The sequence below is a fragment of the Petaurus breviceps genome, unplaced genomic scaffold, assembly GCF_028583685.1.
Source record: "Petaurus breviceps papuanus isolate PSGF00001 unplaced genomic scaffold, PetGlider_PUasm1.0 183, whole genome shotgun sequence".
NCBI lineage: Eukaryota > Metazoa > Chordata > Mammalia > Diprotodontia > Petauridae > Petaurus > Petaurus breviceps.
The window spans coordinates 208,192-227,766 of record NW_027185791.1 but is presented as its reverse complement, the minus strand read 5'-3'; the positions used below and the strand labels follow the sequence as shown (position 1 = coordinate 227,766).

At 38.5% G+C, this 19,575-nt stretch overlaps 1 protein-coding gene across 8 annotated transcripts in view; it reads left to right on the top strand.

The window, feature by feature from the left end:
* APC (APC regulator of WNT signaling pathway) overlaps positions 1-19,575 on the top strand; it is a 151,289-nt gene that overhangs the window by 79,016 nt on the left and 52,698 nt on the right. For 7 of the 8 annotated variants that reach the window (XM_069087769.1, XM_069087768.1, XM_069087767.1 and 4 more), the window contains 4 exons: positions 3,753-3,861; positions 6,595-6,708; positions 15,055-15,138; positions 16,736-16,807. In XM_069087769.1, coding sequence (XP_068943870.1) covers positions 3,753-3,861; positions 6,595-6,708; positions 15,055-15,138; positions 16,736-16,807 — 379 coding nt within the window. The remainder of the gene's footprint in view (positions 1-3,752; positions 3,862-6,594; positions 6,709-15,054; positions 15,139-16,735; positions 16,808-19,575) is intronic. The other variant, XM_069087771.1, reaches the window with a different exon arrangement.

Genomic DNA, 19,575 nt, shown 5'->3' with positions numbered 1-19,575 from the left:
AGAAGAGCCCAGGTTTTCTAATTTTGACCGTATATACTTCTCTTGCTTTTTCTAGGCAATGATTTTGATGGATCTGTGAGCTTATCAGTATGAATACTTTATGTATATCCTCTCATACTGTGCAATTTCCTGTAGTGAATGCTTCATAGGAAGTCTACCCATTGTGCTTGGGACCTTCTTCTAGAACATAGGATCACAGATAAAGAGCTAGAAGGGAATTCAATGACTTCATTTTGGAAATGAGGAAACTAAGGTCTAGGGAAGTTGAATGATCTAACCCAGATTTTCTAACTATAGAGCCTTCACTCTATCTGCTGTACTGTTTGACATTGCATGAATATTGGACCATTTAGGCTGTGCATAAATTATTCCTCACTCTCAATACATGACTAGTCTTTTTTTCTATTCACAGATCAAGTGAACAAATGATTGATATCCTGTATTCAGTCTCTGCACAATTCTTTGTTGGTGATGTGTTCACCCCTTCATTGACTTTTGGTGACACAAAACTTTAATTCTTTGGTGATTATAGTTTTCCATGACTTATAACCAAATACCATCTCTAAAAGAATATCTAATTTCAAATTATTGGCACTTGTTTGAGTGAGAAAAAGCTGCAATTTTCCTTATGCCATCTAAACCGCTTACTCTCACCTATAACTCCTGCCTCAAATTGTCTTGTTTTCACTAATATTTTTACATGTCGTATCTGTCAGTAGAATATGAGCTCTCTGAGAATAGGAGTAGTAGTGCTGATGGAGCCACATTGATTATTGATAAAGGACATGATCCTGCCGAGATGGGCTGAACACTTCTATAGTGTTCTTAACAGACTGTCATCAATACTGAAGCCATTGACTGTATACCTCAAGTTGAAGTCAGTCCCTCTCTAGCCAGACTTTGAATTAAAGAAGACTTTTTGAATGTCATTAGGTTCCTCTCCTGTGGTGAAGCACCTGGTGCCAATTCTGTTCCAGCTTTATGAGGCAGGGAGTCTACTACTCAAACAAAAGCTGACTGAAATTTTCCTGGGTATATGGGAAGAGGAGGTTATTCCCCGGTAGTTCAAGGATGCCTTCATTGTCCCTCTCTATAAAGGAAATCAGAGGGAGGTCTCTCAATCATTGCGGGCAGGATTCTTGCCAGAGTCCTCCTTAATTAGCTAAATCTTTCTCCTTGAAGGTGGTATCATACTCTGAAAATAAATGACCAAAAGAGTCTGAGAGATTATGCAACTACTATTAACTATGAAAATTACCAAAGAATTCACAGACGTAATACCCCATCTGTTAACTCTGAAAAATAAAATAAAAATAAAACCAAAGAGCTCACAGTGGTTCTAAAACAAAAACAGAAAAACAAAACTTTCTTTATTCCATTGGAGGAAATTAGACGTGCATGCCAGAGTCTGCCAAGGGGACCCAAAGCAGTGAGGTTGAGCCTTGCTATGTAATAGTAGTGGTTAGACAGAAACAAGCAGTCAGCTGGAGTCATGAGGGGATAACAGCAACAATGAGGCAAATTTGAGTCATAGCAGTGCTTCATGACCAGAAAGTGGTTCCTTCAGGTGCTTGTCTGAGCTCAGGGACCACTTAAGGTCAGTGTGAAACAGTTCTGTGATTTTGCTGCAGTAGAGTTCATATAGAGGGGGAATGCAAAGGATTATTGTTATGCCATGCTTGGGACACAGCTTGCTTGCTGGGCCTTTGGCTCTGGAAAACAGGGTGTCTCCTAATAACAGAAAGAGAGGGCTAGTCTTGGCATGTGGATCCCAACAATGGTCATGTACCTGTGAGCCAGTGTGTTTTCAGAAAGGCTGAAGAATTTTTGCTGTAGTATTTTCTACCTGACAACTCTGGGAACAATTCCAGGAGCAGAACAGAGGTCTGTAGATCACATACATTAATTTGGCCAAGGCCTTTGATACTGAAGGTTTGTGTAAAATTATGTCAAAATTGCATGCTGTCTTGGGGAGGGGGAGAAAAATTAAAACTTATGGAAGTGAATGCTGAAAACCAAAAATAAATAAACTAACAAAAAAAGAAAGAAAAGAAAATTGTGTCGATTTATTTATCTGGAGAAGTCCATCAGTATTATACATCAGTTTCATGATGCCATGCTTGCCCAGGTTCTGGATAATGGACAGTCACCAGTGGAGTGAAGCAGAGCTATGTGTTTGCTTCCATGATGTTTTCTGTGATGTTGTCAGATACCTCCAAAGAGGATGGCAATGGCATCAAGGTCAACTACCACACAAATGGTCAGTCATTTAACTTGAAAATGCTACAAGCCAAGACTAAAGGGAAGGAGGGAGAGTTGGTGCATGATTTTTTGATGACTGTGCACTCAGTGCAGCCTCTGAGGCTGAGATGCAGCAGAGCATGGATCAGTTCTCTGCTGCTTGTGCTAATTTTGGTCTAACAGTTGACACCAGAAAAAACACACATTCTCCACCAGCTAGTACCATACCATACATAAACAGAACCATCAGTTGCAGCAAATAGAGAAATTTTGAGTACTGTGGAGAAAGTTAACTTACCTTGGCTAGTATACTTTCCAGGGATGTCCACATAAATGATGAGAGCTAGCTCAGTGTTTGGGAAACTCCAAAGGAAAGTGTGGAAGAGAAGAGATGTTAGGCTGCTTTCCAAGCTGAAGGTCTACAGAGCTATTTTGCTGACCTCATTGTTGTACATCTGTGAAACCTGGACAGTATACCATCACCATGCCAGGAAACTGATTTGCTTCCATTTGAATTGTCTTTGGAAGATTCTGAAGATCACCTGGCATGATAAGGTCATTTCTTGAGCAAAGCTGTCAAGCATTCAAATTCTACCACAGAGAGTGCAACTCTGATGGGCTGACCACATTGTTCAAATGGCAAACATGCATTTGCCTAAAAGACTTGTATAGAGAACTCACACAAATGCTTACATGGCAGTCAGAAGAAGCAATCCAACTCTTTCAAGTGAAGAACTTTGGAATTTACGGTGAGACATGAGAGGCCCTGGTACAGGACCACCCAGCATGGTGTGTCCACATTGGAGAAGGTGCTGTGCTCTATGAGTAAAGCAAAATTGCAGTAGGTCAGAAGAAATGTGAGATGCACAAATCTAGGGACCTCTCTACTCTTAACTGTTCATAGGGACTGTTTGTGCCTGACCTGTGATAGAGCCTTTCAAGCTCGCATTGGTCAGATTGGCCACAGTCGGACACACTGTACCTTGATCCTGCCACAGTGATGTCATTTTAGTCCTTTTGGAGCTTGAAGGGCAACAACCAGCTCACCAGGTGTCAGGTACATTGCTAAGTACTTCTGCAATTAAGAAAAGCAACAAAAAATAGTTCTTGCTTTCAAAGTACATTCATTCTAATATGGAAGACATATTAGTTTGCATACAAGATATATACTGAGTAGATGGAAGGCAGTCTGGAGAAGAAAACATTATCATCTGAGGGGACCAAGAAATGCCTCCTGCAAAACGTGGGCTTTTAGCTGAATTTTGAAAGAAACCAGGGAAATTAGAAATGGAAGTAAGGGGGCAGAGCATTGGGCTTTCATGTAGCAAATGCTAAATAAACGCTTATTGACTTAAAAGTTAATCTCTATAAGGTATTCCTTACAATTAATTATTCTTAATCATATTCGTTGTTAACACTTCAATTAAAAAAACTTGTTATTAATGTGATGTGATAGATTTTATATGATTTCTGCATTGGCTTTATGTTTTGTTACTTTTATTTTTTTAAAGATCACTACTACTTGCAGAACTTGAAAAAGAAGAAAAAGAAAAAGATTGGTATTATGCTCAGCTTCAAAACCTAACTAAAAGGATAGATAGTCTTCCTTTAACAGAAAATGTAAGTAATTAAACAATCTGGCTTATTTAGATTCAATAACTTGTAATAGATAATGTATATTTGACAATATCTGTGCTAATTATTTATGCAGAGTTAAAAGTATGTGCTATTCTTATTCATGTAGCTGCTTTGTAAAGAAACTGCTCTCATTTCTAACTTGAAAGAAGCCATCACTTTTGAAAGATATTACAGTTCAGTGAATTCGAATTGTTGTAATGACTATATCTGAAGAGTAATCATTCCTATTTTGGTATCAGTTTTTAAGGATCTATGGGGTAGAGTGTTATAGGGTTCTGTACTTCACCCTATTCTGTTTTCATTTTTAGCCAAATCTTGTGTAAAGAAATAAATGGTCTGCTTATTAAATTTGTAGGTCAGAAAGCTAAGAGAGGGAGAGATCAACTGTTGTATAACAGGATCCAAAAACAAATTCAATAATTAGAATGTTTGTCTGAATCTCCTAAGATGAAATAGAACCAGAAATATGCTTGGAGCCACTAGAACTCTTTTCTGGGAACTGTAAAATTTTCAGTGTGAACATTTATACTTTGGCAGTGGGTAAAGCCAAGCTTAAGATACTGTTTTGTTGATTGTCCAGATTTAAGAAAGTGATAGAGAAAATGTTGATAATTCATATTAAGCTTAAAAGTGTGTTATGTATTTCTTCCCCTCTCAACCCCCACCAAGGGAGCTAGTTATTAAACATTTACCAGCACTTTCCTGAATAGGAATAAAAAGGATTATAATTGAATTTTTAAAAATCCAAGATAAGGAGGTATGGCTATAACAGTTTGAAAACAATCTGAGTATTGTAATAGAGAACATCCAAAAAACTCAGTGCCATCTAGGACTACATTAAGAGTGTTGTAGTACGCAAGACAGAAGGTATAATAGCTCCACTCTTCCCTTGCAAACTGTATCTAGACTATTGTATTCAATTCTGAGGGCCACATTTTAGGAGGATTCTAGAAGCCAGTGATCAGCATCTCAGTGTGCCTCAATTACCTCCTTTATAGGATGATTTAAAGGAATTGGGGCTATACTTTTTTTGGCTATTTCTCAGCCATGCCTGCATTTGACCATTATCATCATCTCCCTCTCTCAAGAACTTTGGCCTTCTCTGGAATCTGATAGGTGGACTTTCATCTGATCATAGTCAGAACCAAACACCACTACCCAGCCATTTCTAAACCACAAATGCCACAAAATTCTAAATGCCACAATGCATTAGAATGAAGCACTTTAAGGGCAGGAACTGCTTTGTTTACTTGTATTTGTATCCCCAGCACTCAGCATAGTGCCTGCCACATACATAGCAAGAGTATAATATCATTTATCATTGCTTTATGTTAAGTCAAGAGAACAAATGACTTACAGGAAGTCTGGCCCCTTTTATTTCAGTGTTTGAAGGGCTGTCTCTTGGAAGAGGAATTATTTGACTTTTTTTGCTTGATCTCAGAAACAGAAGTAGGAAGTGGAACTGTCATGTTTCAAATACCATTCTTCTTATATAATTCATATTGTAATAGAATCCATTTAGGAAAATTTGTTATCCTTTTTTCATCATCTTTTTTACCACTGTAGAGAAGGAAAAGCTTCATTACAATTAGAACTATCCAAGAGGATAGTGGGTAGCTTCATAAGATGGTAGGTTTTTTTACTCACAAAAAGTCTTCAAATGACTGATAGTGGATCATTTTTCATTTGGTGTAAAAGAGATTCTTGTTTAGAAAATTGATCATTGAGAATAGCCCCCTAGAGTCCCTTCTAACTATGAGATTTTTTGACTGAGTCTGTAACTGTCATTTTTCACCATCCTATTTTATTTAGTCTGTTATTATACTAGAATCACATCAGCTAGCTTCATCTGTAATCTTGTATGCCTATCTCAAGTCACTTCTAATGCTAAATTTTTTAAAAAATCATTTTCCCTCTCTATGATAGGGATTTTTGAAAATATTTTTGACCATTTCAGAAAGTATCAGAATTGGTTTTAATTCCCTTGTTACTTTTTTAAAAATTGCATAAAAAATCCACACTATGTTAGTGAAAGGTCTTTGAGTTGTTGTGGTCCCAGAATTTCATTACATGGCAGCCTCTCCTAGTAATTAGACTCTGACAAACAAGTATTCTATTGTGAAGAGTCCCAAGACTATATTAGAGGCCTTTTCAATTTGAGTAGGATGAGCCAGAGCTTATTTTACTACTGATGTAGACTTGGAGAACCCAGTATCACATATCTATACCTTGGCTTATCCTTGAATTAGATACTGCAGTTTATTCAGCCATTGTCCAACTGTAGAACTTTCAGTTATTTACAATTACAAATAAAAGTACTAGGTACTGATGATTTGTTATAAATAAGAAATATGCCTTTATTTAAAATAATTTGTGGTCAAGAATAAATACAAATATATTTGGATTTTGCTCTTGTATTTCACAAAGGGACCTGGACTTAGTTACTACTTTCTTTTGCAAACCTAAATAATCAAACCATAAGGTTTTTCTTAAACGGATAGTTGATTATCTTCCCATACACATAGATATAGATTTGTAAATGGGTGTGATATATATCTATACACATAGATATATATCACACCAGTTTATAAATTTGTTGATTGTTCTTACCTCATTTCATTATTGTTTGTTCTTTAGCATAAAAATTAATACACTAATGACTTTTTAAAATATATTTTTCTGTCCCTCACTTCTTTACCTTGCTACCCATCCCAGTTCTCTTTGCAAACAGATATGACTAGGAGGCAATTGGAGTATGAAGCAAGACAGATCAGAGCTGCAATGGAAGAACAGCTAGGTACTTGCCAGGATATGGAAAAACGAGCACAGGTAATTTAAAATACTAGATTTTACTTCTTGAAGCATTTATGACTATATCAGTACTACCTATTTAATTTAGAAATTAATTGGAATTTTACCAGAATATTGGGATTTTTTTAAATGATAGGTAATTTTGCCTTTGAATAGTATAAATAGTGTTATGTTTTTAAAGTCAACATTTTTGAAGTTTTTGAAATTCAGAAGTAGATATTTCAGTACATACCTCTAATATAAGTGCCTCAAAACTGTCAAAAACCCCTTTATAAATGGACAAATAAACTTTTAAATTGCCATATGAAGATCTACCTAAGTTTATTTTAATTATTTTAATAAACAAACCCAATTTTTTTTGAAAAATATTGAGTTTAAAGTCTCTTGTCTTCACCGTCATATATAGAATTCTGCATGTCCTTTTATATATGATTGAGGTTTAGTTTATTTTGCTCAAGTGTTTATCTCTTACAAGAGGGGTTGGATGGTAGTATTAGAAAGTGACAGTGATACTTTAAAAAAAAGAAGTAAATCTGCGAAGGAAAATAATTATGTTAAGACATTCATTCTTTTATTTTTTTTTTAACACTTTGAATTCAGGGAAGATTTTTTTCAACCTTACTTTTAATTTTCAAATCTAGCAACAGTTCACAAAGATCTCTTTGATAACTGAATGGAGGAATGGGGAGAGATTGGTGGAATGGAGACCAACTAGAAAGCTAATATAGTAGTCTAGGAATGAGGTGATAAGGACTTAATGTATAAGGCGATAAGGTGATCAGGATTGTGGTAGTGTAAGAGCAGATAAGGCACATACAAGAGATGTTGAAAAGGTTGAATCAATAGCATTTTGTAACAGATTGGATATGGGAGGTGAGAGAGTAAGGAATCCATGTGACATTGATTTGCCAGCAGAGGTGACTGGGAAAATGGTGGGTGCTTGTTATCTCCAAGGCAGTATTCACAGTACCAATGGCAACTATGAATATGCTGGTGTAATTCTGAATTGCAAAATATAACAGACTCTGTATATAAGACAGAAGCAAAACATTTATTCAAATATCAGAAAGCCAAATCCCAGCACCACATAATTGAATCCATCATAGCAACAAAGAAGTTAATATGTCTTATCACTGCAGGAAGCAGCACTATCCCAAAGCCTTCCCACAAACTCACAGTACTAGCTATCTGCTTGTCTGCATCCTCTGTCTCCCCCTGCTCTAACTCCCAGCTTCCTCTGGGCTCTGCTCCACCCTTCCTGCTTCACCCATTCAGCAAACTCCTCCCACCACAGGCTCCATGTGTTTACATTTGACCTATTAAAGGGCAGTGAAGATCTTCAAATTACCATTACCATTTCAGTGTCCTTGGTAGAAATAAGGATTTTGTAGTGGATGGTTTGGTGGGGAAAGATAATGAGTTCACTTTTGGACATTTTGAGTTTAAGACACCCAGTTGGCAATTAGAGACATGAGATAAAATCAGGAGAGAGTTTATGTCTAGAAAAGTAAATCTGAGAATCATTTGTGTAGAGATGATACATCATTGAATCCATAGGAATTGATGGGATCACAGAGAAAAATAATATAGAGGGAGAAGAGCAAAGTGTCCAGGATAGAGCATTGAAATATAGGCATAGTTAGTGGATATATCCTGAATGGAGATCCAACAAAGAAGACTGAGGAGAGATTAGACTGGGAGGAGGAGAAACAGGAGAGAACAGTGTCATGTTCAGGTCTCAAAATTAAAAAGAGTATCAAGGAGAACAGTGATCAACAGTGATCCAAGGCTCCCAGGAAATATAGAAGGATGAAGACTTAGAGAAGGCCTTCAGGCTCAGCAATTAAGAAATAATTGGTAACTTTGGATAGCACAGTTTCAGTTGAAGGATGAGATCAGCAACCAGACTGTAGAATTAAGAAATGAGAGGAAAGGAAGTGGACAGTTGTAGCTGGCCTTCTCAGAGAGGTTAGAAATGAAAGCAATGAGAGATAGAGAGCAATAGCCATTTGGGCTGGAAAATCAACACAATACCAGATGAACATAGTGAAATCACAACAAAAGCAGAAGAAGTAAAAAGAATGGTCAGAACCTGGCATGTGCTCGAACCAACTTGAAGCAGAGCTAATTGTTAAATTTTCAGAGTGTACATTTATACCAAGTTGGAAACCAGCAAACATTCCAAGTCATGGCTTGATGGATTGGTTTCACTGATTATCTGTACTTAAAGTGATGGAGAGAATGTCAACAATACAAATTGAACTTAAAAGGGTGTCATATTCATTTTTGCAGTGAGTCAGTTATTAAATCTTTATCAGCATACCCCAGTCAGAAATATACAAGTCATATTCTACTGAAATTGCAAATGCCAAAGAAATATAGGAACACATTAAAAATATAACATACCCAAACAAACAGGAGACCTTAAATAATTAAATCACAGAAAAGGAAATAGAATTAGCTGCTACTAAAGAAAAAACTTCTGATACTGTTGGAGTCTCAGAATTCTATCACACTTTTAAAGAACACAGTACCATTACTACAGAAACTATTCTCAGAAATTAAGAAAGCACGGCCACAAATTATTCTTATGAGACAAATATGGTACTGTTACCTTAACCAGAAAAGGAAGAAGCAAAGAACAACTATTATATAAGACAAAAAACAGAAATTAAAGATGTAAAAAATAAGCAAATTGGAGATAAAACTATATGTATTTTCTGATGGCATTATTGTTTATTTGGAAAATCCTAGAAAATCATCAAAGATACTAATTGAAATAGCAGTTTCAGCAAAATTATAGGCTACAGAATAACCCCTCACAAATAAATACATTTCTGTGTGAAAATAATAAAACTAAAGAGGCAGTAAAAGAAAGGAGAATCTCATTCAAAATAACTGTAGAATGTATATTAAGTATTTGGAGATCAGTTACCAAAGCACACAAAATACTTATCCAATCCAATAAATATTTATTAAATCCCTGCTATGTGCCAGGCACTGTGCTAAAAAAAAAAAAAAAAAAACAGTTCCTGCCCTCAAAGAGCTTACAGTCTAAAGAAGGAGACAGCTCACAGAAAGGAGTCAGGAAAACAGATGGAGGTGGGGGGAAGGGACACCAGGGTGTACGTTGTTTCATGGAGCTGAAACCAGGCAGAGCAGCAGAACGCAAAGTAGAGTGAACCAGTGTATGCCCCCTACAAAGGAAGACTTTGGGAGGAGTTTGGTACTCTGTCCTCCAACCCTCCAATAAGGGTGGAGAAGAGGCTGAGGGAGATGGTATCCTTCAAGGCTTGAGTTAGAAGCATGATGTTAAATTTAGAAGTGGTGAGCTTAGCCTCCGAGTAGCATCTTATTCCTTGGAATTGAAACCAGACTCAGGTCCAGAGTGTCCTTTAAAGAAATAAAGAATAGGGGCGGAGCCAAGATGGCAGAGTAGAAGAAGGAAATTGCTTGAGCTTCCTCACCAGCCACCTCCAAGATCTGTAAAATAGGACTCTAAACAAATTTTAGAGCTACAGAACCCACAAAGTGACAGAGAGAAACAAATCTCCCACTGAAGGCAGCCCAGCAGGCTGACAAAAAGGGTCTAGCACACCAAGCTGGGAGCCAAGCAAAGTCCTGCATGAGTCATGGGCGGGACTCTGGATGGCCCAGACCCAGACCAGCTGGAGCAGACTTCAGGAGAGTGAATCACCAGCAGATGTGGTGTTTTCCAGACTTCTCAACCCATAAATGCCAAAGAGAAAGTAAAAGGTCAGTGGGGAACTCTGTTGGAACCCGGTGGAAAAGAGCATGGTCTAGTCCCTGCTCCCAGGGCAAGACATGGTGGAGGTGCAGTGGCTGCAGCTGCTGCCGCTTGGCTGCCTCCGGAGCTCCTGGCCTGCTGATAGTAGGGGGGACAAAGTGACCATTCAGAGGGTAATTGCTCTTGCTTTGACCTGCTTGGATCTGAGTTGCAGTCTTAGGCAATGGTCCTGGGGTGAGAAACACCAGTGTGCCAGAGCTTGTGGTGTCTGTAGAGATGGCGCCCTCCTCAGAACTCTGACAACATTTGCAAAAACCCCAGCGATTTGAGACACAGCTCTCTCCCCTCTGGAAGCAGAGTTCTACCCTGGCAAAGAGCTCAAAAGTCAAGTAATTGGCTGGCAAGATGAGCAAGCAGAGGAAGCACAATCAGACCATAGAATCCTTTTTTGGGACAAAAAAAATCAAAACATGGAACCAGAAGAAGTCAACAAAGTCAAAACTCCTGCATCAAAAGCTTCCAAGAAAAATATGAATCGGTTACAGGCCATGGAGGGGCTCAAGAAAGATTTTGAAAATCAAGTAAGGGAAGTGGAGTAAAAATTGGGAAGAGAAATGAGAATGATGCAAGAAAACCATGAAAAGCAAGTCAACAGCCTGCTAAAGGAGACCCAAAAAATACTGAAGAAAATAACATCTTAAAAAATAGACTAACTCAAATGGCAAAAGAGGCCCAAAAAGCCAATGAGGAGAAGAATGCCTTAAAAAGCCAAATTGCCCACATGGAAAAGGAATTTCAAAAACTCACTGAAGAGAATAATCCCTTCAAAAATTAGATTGGAGCAAATGGAAGCTAATGACTTTATGAGAAATCAAGATACTATAAAATAGATCCAAACAAATGAAAAAATAGAAGGCCATGTGAAATATCTCATTGGAAAAACCACTGACCTGGAAAATAGATCCAGGAGAGATAATTTAAAAATTATTGGACTACCTGAAAGCCGTGATCAAAAAAAGAGTCTAGACGCCATCTTTCAAGAAATTATCAAGCAAAATTGCCCTGATATTCTAGAACCAGAGGGCAAAATAGAAATGGAAAGAATTCACCCATTGCCTCTTGGAAAAGATCACAAAAAGAAAACTAGGAATAGTATAGCCAGAATCCAGACTTCCCAGGTCAAGAAGAAAATATACAAACTGTCAGGAAAGGGGCAGCTAGGTGGCACAGTGAATAGAGCACCAGCCCTGGAGTCAGAAGGACCTGAGTTCAAATCTGGCCTCAAATACTTAACACGAAAACTAGCTGCGTGACCTTGGGCAAGTCACTTAACCCCAATTGCCCCCCAAAAAAACAAAACAAAAAAACAAGCTGTCAGGAATAAACAATTTGAGAATTGTGGAAACATAGTCAGGATAATACAAGATCTAGCAGCTTCTACATTAAGGAGTCAAAGGGCTTGGAATATGGTATTCCAGAGGTCAAAGGAGCTAGGATTAAAACCAAGAATCACCTAACCATCAAAACTGAATATAATGTTTCAGGGGAAGATATGATCATTCAGTTAAATAGAGGACTTTCAAGTATTCTTGATGAAAAAAACCAGAGCTGAACAGAAAATTTGACTTTCAAATACAAGAAGGAAGGTAAACAGGAAAAAGAAATAATAAGGAACTTATTAAAGTTGATTTACATTCCTACATGGAAAAATGATAATTGTAATTCATGAGATTTTTCTCAATATGAGGATAGTTGACGGGAATATATATGTATATAGATGTATACATACATATGTATATATAGGAGAGTGTATGTGTGTATAAATACATATGTGAGTATGTATATATGTATGTACATGTATATATAGACAGAGCACAGGATGAATTGAATATGAAGGTATGATATCCAAAAAATAAAATGTAAGAGGTGAGAAAGGAATATATTGGGAGAAGGAGAAAGGGAGAGATATATTGGGGTAAATTATCTCATATAAAAGAGGCAAGAGAAAACTGTTACAAAGGAGGGGAAGAACAGGAAGGTGAAAGGGAATGGGTCAACCGTCCTCATTGAATTTGGCTTAAGGAGAGAATAACATACACATTCAATTGGGTATCTTACCCTACAGGAAAGTAAGGGGGAAGGGCATAAGAGGGGCAATGATAGAAGGTAGGGCAAATTAGGGGAGGAGGTGGTTAGAAGCACACACTTTTGAAAAAGGACAGGGTAAAAGTAGAAAATAGAATAAGTGGGGGGTGGGATAGGATGGAGGGAAATATAATTAGTCTTTCACAATATATCTGCTATGGAAACATTTTGTGTAACTACACATGTACAACCTATATTGAATTGCTTATTTTCCCAGTGGAGGGTGGGTGAGGAGGAAAGAAGGGAAAGAATCTGGAATTCAAAGTTTTAAAAACAAATGTTTTAAAAAAAAAATGTTTTTTACATGCTGCTGGGAAATAAGATATGTAAGCATTGGGGAATAGAAATCTGTCTTGCCCTACTAGAAAGTTAGAGGGAAGATGGGGGACGATATAAGAGAGAGCAGATTGGGGGCTTGCTATTTTGGGGTGGGGTAGGGGAAAGATGGGGAGAAAATTTGTAACTCAAAATCTTGTGGAAATGAATGCTGAAAACTAAAAATAAAATCCATTTGATAAAAAAACATTCTGGGGAAAAAAAGAAATGAACAACTTAATAACTTAGAGGAATATTTGGTGCTCAAAGTCAGGCAGTGCCAGTATAATTAAACTGACACTGACAGAGTTAATTTACAATTTTATTGCTATACCATCCAAACTATCAAAGGGACCCTTTACAGAACTCTATAAAATAGCAGTGAAATTCAATTAGAGAAACAAAAGATCTAGAACAAGGGTGGGAGCCTGCTGCCTCAAGGCCACATGTGTAGGTCCTTGGATGTGGCCTTTTGACTGAGTCCAAGTTTCCCCAAACAAATCTCCTTAATAAAAGAATTTGTTCTTTGAAGTTTGGATTCCATCAAATGGCTGCACTTAAGCATCTAGAGGGCCACATATGGCCTTGAGCCTACAGATTCCCCATCCCTCATCTAGAGTATTGAGGGAAATATTGAAATAAGGTAGGAATGAAGGAGGAGCACTTCCAGATCATAAATTATATTATAGAGCAACAGCCATGAAAGCCACTTGGTATTAAGTTTACAAAGAAAGATGGGCAGTGAAACCACTTAGACTAGAGAGAAACAGAAACAATGGAACTCAACGACTCACTGTTCAGTATATCTCCAAAAAGATGTAGGGCAAAATGAGATAATAAATCATTTAGCATTTATGAAATGCCTTCTATGTACTAGGCACTGTGCTAGCACTAAGGGATACAAAAAGAAAAGTGCAATAGTCCTTCCTCTTAAGAAACTTATGCTCTAATGGCAGAGAGAAAGCACATGTGTCCAAAACATACACCAACAAATGGTTGGCAAACCTAGGAAGAGAAAGGCACTGGTAGCTGGGGAAATCAGGAAAGGCCTTAAACCTCTAAGGGCTTCTTGAGCTGAGTCTTGAAGCCTTGAGATCATAGGAATCATACATTTAAAGCTGGAAAAGGTTCTGAGTGACATTTTATAATATTCCCCACAATAGCCATTTCAAATGTATGTCTTTATGCTTTACTGCTCTGTCTTGGTAATGGACCTTGATATCTGTTATGAGTTCTCTCTTTTCCTACCAGTTTTCCCCATCCTTCCCCATCTTGTTTCATAGCCAGATTCCCTAGAAAATAATCTGTACTTATTGCCTCCATTTCTTTGCCTTTACCCTCAATTTTTTAATCACTCCTAATTTGACTTCTGACCTGATTATTCAAATCAAATTATTCTCTTCATTTGTGGTGGTTGTTTAGTCATTAAAGACTCTTGGTGACCTTGCTTCCCCAAAGTGATGTTTATACTATGCCTGAAATCATCTTTTTTTTTTTTCTTTTTAGAGGGAGAAGACAGGGCAATTGGGGTTAAGTGATTCGCCCAAGGTCACGTGGCTAGTGAGTGTTAAGTGTCTGAGGCTGGATTTAAACTCAGGTCCTCCTGACTCCAGGGCTGGTGCTCTATTCACTATGCCACCTAGCCACCCCTGATCTTGTATTGAGAGAAAAGAAGTTGCTAAATTTAACTTTCTAAGTTTGGTTATTACAATTAATACAAACTAAGACTTCAGATCCTTTTATTAATAAAATTATGCCCTGGTTTAAGTAAACTGAAAAGTGAAGTCCAGTTGAAGTAAAAGATAAACCTGCTTCTTATGACTTATTTTCCAATGGATTTACTTGTTGAAACCTATCTTTAAATGTTTAATTCTTTCTTTAAAACAAAATGTAACTTTTAACATCTCACTTTAAAGTTTTAGGAGAATGTCTCTAATGGAGAAAGTGTGAAATAATAAAAGTTGAACTGACAAATATTTGTCTGCTCACAAATGTGTGGATATTTGTATTTTATTTTGTGCCATAGGTATGGAAGAATTTATTGGTTTGCCATAACTTGTCAAAGCAACCATGATACAATTTATACAATTATATTTTTACCATACAACTGTGTGTGTATATATATGTGCATAATTTTATCATTTATTTTATTTTAGCTAAGAGTGGCTAGAATTCAGCAAATTGAGAAAGACATACTTCGTATACGACAGTTATTACAGTCCCAACCTGCAGAAGCAGAGGTTAGTAAACTGTTTTTTGTACTATTTAAATGTACATAAATGTTTTGTTTTTTAAATGATAGAATTAATAATAAAACATGATTATCCAGCAACAACTATGGGATCCAATAATTATAATGGGATCTCAATGTTTGTTCTGTTTTGGAGCTACCTTACTCTGTTATCATTGGGTAGTCATAATGCATAAGTAATATGAGATTACTTTGATGTAGTTAATACATGTCTATAAGCTATCCCTAATTTATTTGCACATAATCAGAGATATAACTCTGGATACTTCCTGTCAGTTAGTAAGCTGTTTCTTGAGCAGGCATTCCCCCGAATTCCTAAGTTATACTGACCTATAGTTATATTCCTGAAAGGTTGTGTGCAAATAATATGAGACAGAGGTTCTTAACCATTTTTGTGTCACAGACTTCTTTGGCAGTATGGTGAAGCTATGGACTACTCAAAATAATAATTTCAAATGCATAAAATACATGGTATTAAATTATTAATTGAATTATAGTCATCAAAGTAGTTTTTAAAAACAAGTTCATGGATCCTACATGCCCTTGAAAAGTCCCTCACTGAAAGGAATACTGTAGAGTATTGTAAAATTAATAATTTTCTACTCAGAACATGAAAGTTGCCATACTGGGTTATATCTGTGGCCTCTCTACCTAAGTATTCCAGTATCAACTAGGAAATAAGGGATATGTCATAGCTGAAAAGCAGGGGGTAGGGAGAAGTACCCATTCAAGAATATAGTGACTGAGTCCGGGAATGAGGGATTGTGTTCTGAGGCCCTTCCCCAAAATGGAGCTCCTAGAAGAACTCGCCAGTGGGAGAAGGTGCTCATAATAGAGTTAGGAGGCAGCTGGAGTCTAGAGTTAAGTTTGGAGAATGAAAGATGACTGATATGGGCCCTTCCCTGAAATGGGAGGTCCAGGAAGAATTCATCTTAATGGTCTTCTCTTTATGACTTCTCTTGAATAATCCTTATCAGAGGGTCTTTAAAGGATTCCCTAGCTTTAGACTGAGCCGAAGGGCCACTGGTACCTTTCTGCTGAAGGAGTCAGATCTAAAGTTACCTACAGGAGATGGAGTCATTGCCTTCTTTCTTCTAGGAAGGCTTTTGTGAATCTGTCTTCCAGAGCCCTTATTGACACTCTCCGTAACATTTGTTCAAGTCACAGCCATCCAGACTTGCCCCAATGTAACTAAAGTCTGAAGCCATTCTGAGAGTTGACTAACTCTTCATGACCCCATTTGGGGTTTTCTTAGCAAAGATATTGGAATGGTTTGCCATTTCCTTCTGCAGCTCATTTAAAGATAAGAAATTGAGACAAACAGGATTAAGCAATTTGCCCAGTCACACAGCTAAGTAGTGTCTGAGGTTGGATTTGAACTCAAGGCCCAGTCCTCTATAGCTGCCCTAAATCTGATAGGGTCCTACCCAAAAAGCAGTAGGCTTGATCCTGAGGCAATCTTGCCATAGAATGTGGCAGTCGATTTCCCCTCCCTCTTCCTCTTACCCCCTACTCACAGCCCCACCTCTCATTCCTCATCCTCATCTATTCTGCACAGATCCCAACTATCAAACCATTTCCTTTAGGAACTTCACCCCCCTCCCTTGCAGATCTCCAGGAGAGATGACATCAGCAGGAGTTCATCTTTATGGCACCAGGTATGAACAGCTCTCTATCTCAGCAACCAAACAAGGGACAAAGAGAATTCCTCTCTGGAGGCTCTAATGAATCTAGCTGATTAGATTTATTAAAGGATTCCTTCAAAACCTCCCTTAACCCATGGAAGTCCCATGGATAAATCAGCTCAGTATTGGCTCCGTTAGGGTTCTGTCTGAACACTGCAGCCCTCCCCCATGCTCCCAGGGGAATATGGCCCACCTAATCCTTGCTCCCTCATGTAGGGTAGCTTCCCCACTTTAGACCTCATCCTGCTGTCTCATGGATCTTTTCTCTAGGGAAACAGAACCTCTGCATCAGAGACTGCAGGGTAGTTTCCTGGCTGAGGCCTGTCAGTCCCTACCCTCTCAGCAGAAATACTTCTTACTGGCCAGCAGCTCTGCTGGCTACCTCTGGGCTTTCATTGTGGTATCCCTGTAGGCCAAGATCCCTGTCTCTCGTTGCTAACTATGCTGAATCATTCTGGTTCCTGTCTTTATGTTAGCATTCTAATTTCTATAGGACAGTCAACACCAACTGGGGAATGCTGGACTGTCCTCAGCAGTCTGCCCAAGTACCTGTAGCGTTAATCACTTTAAATGGGACCCTGCTCCCTACGCTATAGAGAAGACTCAGCATATATAATCAGAAGGACTGAGGACCATTCAGTGCCCATCATCTGACCACCCTACCTTCCATATTTGCAGTGCCCATCCCCCCACTCAACCACAGTGGGAGTCAGTAGATCATCTTATATCATCCCAGTTATACATTATGCCAAATATTAAGGGCAGGCCAAACACAGGGCCCTGTTTAGAGTCTATATTAGGATGAAATGAAGCATTGGCAGGCCGCAGAATAGTAAACAAGGGGAGGTTTACATTACATTAACACATCAAGGATATGCAGTAAGTATACAGAGGCACTTAAGCTCTCTGGAGGTGTCCCTAACCCCCATGCCCATATAGACACATATCATTGTCTTCAGAAGTGCACTAAGAGTCTCAGTCCTATTGCTCATGGGTGGAAAATTTTTATACTCTTGGGTGACCAGGAATCTTCTTCAAGAAAGGCAGGGGCCAGTCAGTTCCCAGTGACAGCTCTGTTGCCTTTTAGGGAAAATTAATCTTTGTTGAAGGAAAACAACTGCAGAAGTGCTTTCTTGCGTATCACATTTTTATAATGATATTAACTGATGTGGTGCCAGTGCATTATTTACAGCACTGACTGTGACTATAAATATTCCTGAAGAGTGCTCGATCACAAAATGTAACAAATTCTCCATAAAGAGGACAGAACCAAACCATTTATTTAGACACCAGAAAACCGAATCTGAAAACCAGTAAGCTGATTCCATCACAGTAGCAAAGAAGTTAATAAACCATAGCAACACAGGGAGACACAGCATCCTTTAGCCTTCCCAGAAACCAATATAAGATCAATATTTATTCACAAATCTCTCTATCCCCTTGCCTGAACACCTCTCTCTCCCGCCGTCTCTCTGGCTCTGACTCCCAGATTCCTGTGGGCTCCACTGCACCCTTCAGCAAACCCTTTCCATCACAGGCTCCGTGTGATTACATTCAGCCTATTAGGGGGCAGAGTTTACTTTCAAAGCAGGGAAGATCTTCAAATTCTCATTCCCATTACAACTGAACATATTACTTTTAAGCATTCCAATGTGGCATTTTTAGAATTACAGATTTAGAGCTAAAAGGCCTCTTATCCAATCCCATCATTTTATAGATGAGAAAACTGAGAACCAAGGAGAAGTTAAATAACTTGTACAAGATCCCATGGATATAAATAGCAAAACTGTGATTTTAGCTTAGGCCAGGGATAGGAAACCTGTGACCTTGAGGATACATGTGGCCTTCTAGGTCCTTGAGTGTGCCCTTTTGACTGAGTCCAGGTTTTACAGAACAAATCTTTTTATTAAGGGAATTTGTTCCATGAAGTTTGGATTCAGTCAGAGGGTGGCACTTGAGGGCCTAGAGGGCCAAGTGTGGCCTTGTCACGGAGGGTACAGTTCTCCACCCCTGGCCTATGCCCTCTGCTTCCATGTCTATTATTGTTCCTGTTACCTCAGTGAGGAATTAGAGGTTATGGTATAGATGAAGAAATTCTGTGGTTTGGAGTTTCAAGGCAGAGGAAAGATAGAATGACAGTAGATTGGAATAAGGGAATTTTTCAAAGTTCAGAAACATGGAAGTGATGCATTTGTGGGTTGTTGCAAGATCAAGAATATGAAAATCTTTGTGTGTGACTAAAGTGAGCTAGATCAAGTGACATAAGCTGAGGATGGGGCAGAGTGAAAGCAGAAATAATCTGAGAAGCTATGATGCTGGGTGTGTGGGGGGTTATCAGATATGTGTGTGTTAAGTCTTCTGGTATTGAGGCAAAAGTCGAGGAGAGAAAGACTGGGAGCCAAACGCCGGAGAACATACTGGAGGTCAGTAGACAGCAACTACCAAAATTGTGATTGGGTGGTAGGTGAGGATAGAATGGACCTCAAAGGAGGAAAGGTCACTGAAGAAGCAGTGGGGAGCAGAGTATTCCAGCTCCCCCACCTTAACCAGTGAGTTGGAGGAAATGAGGAGGGAGCCAGAAGTCAAAACCAGAAGATGGAGGGAATGGGAAAAAAAAAAGATTAAAGAGAGAATGGGGGAAAGGACTTAAAGTGAAAGCAGTCTTGTGACTTATGAAGTAAATATCCCAGACAGCACAGTGGAAGGACCATATTGTTCAGAGTGGGGCCTTGGCCGGGGGG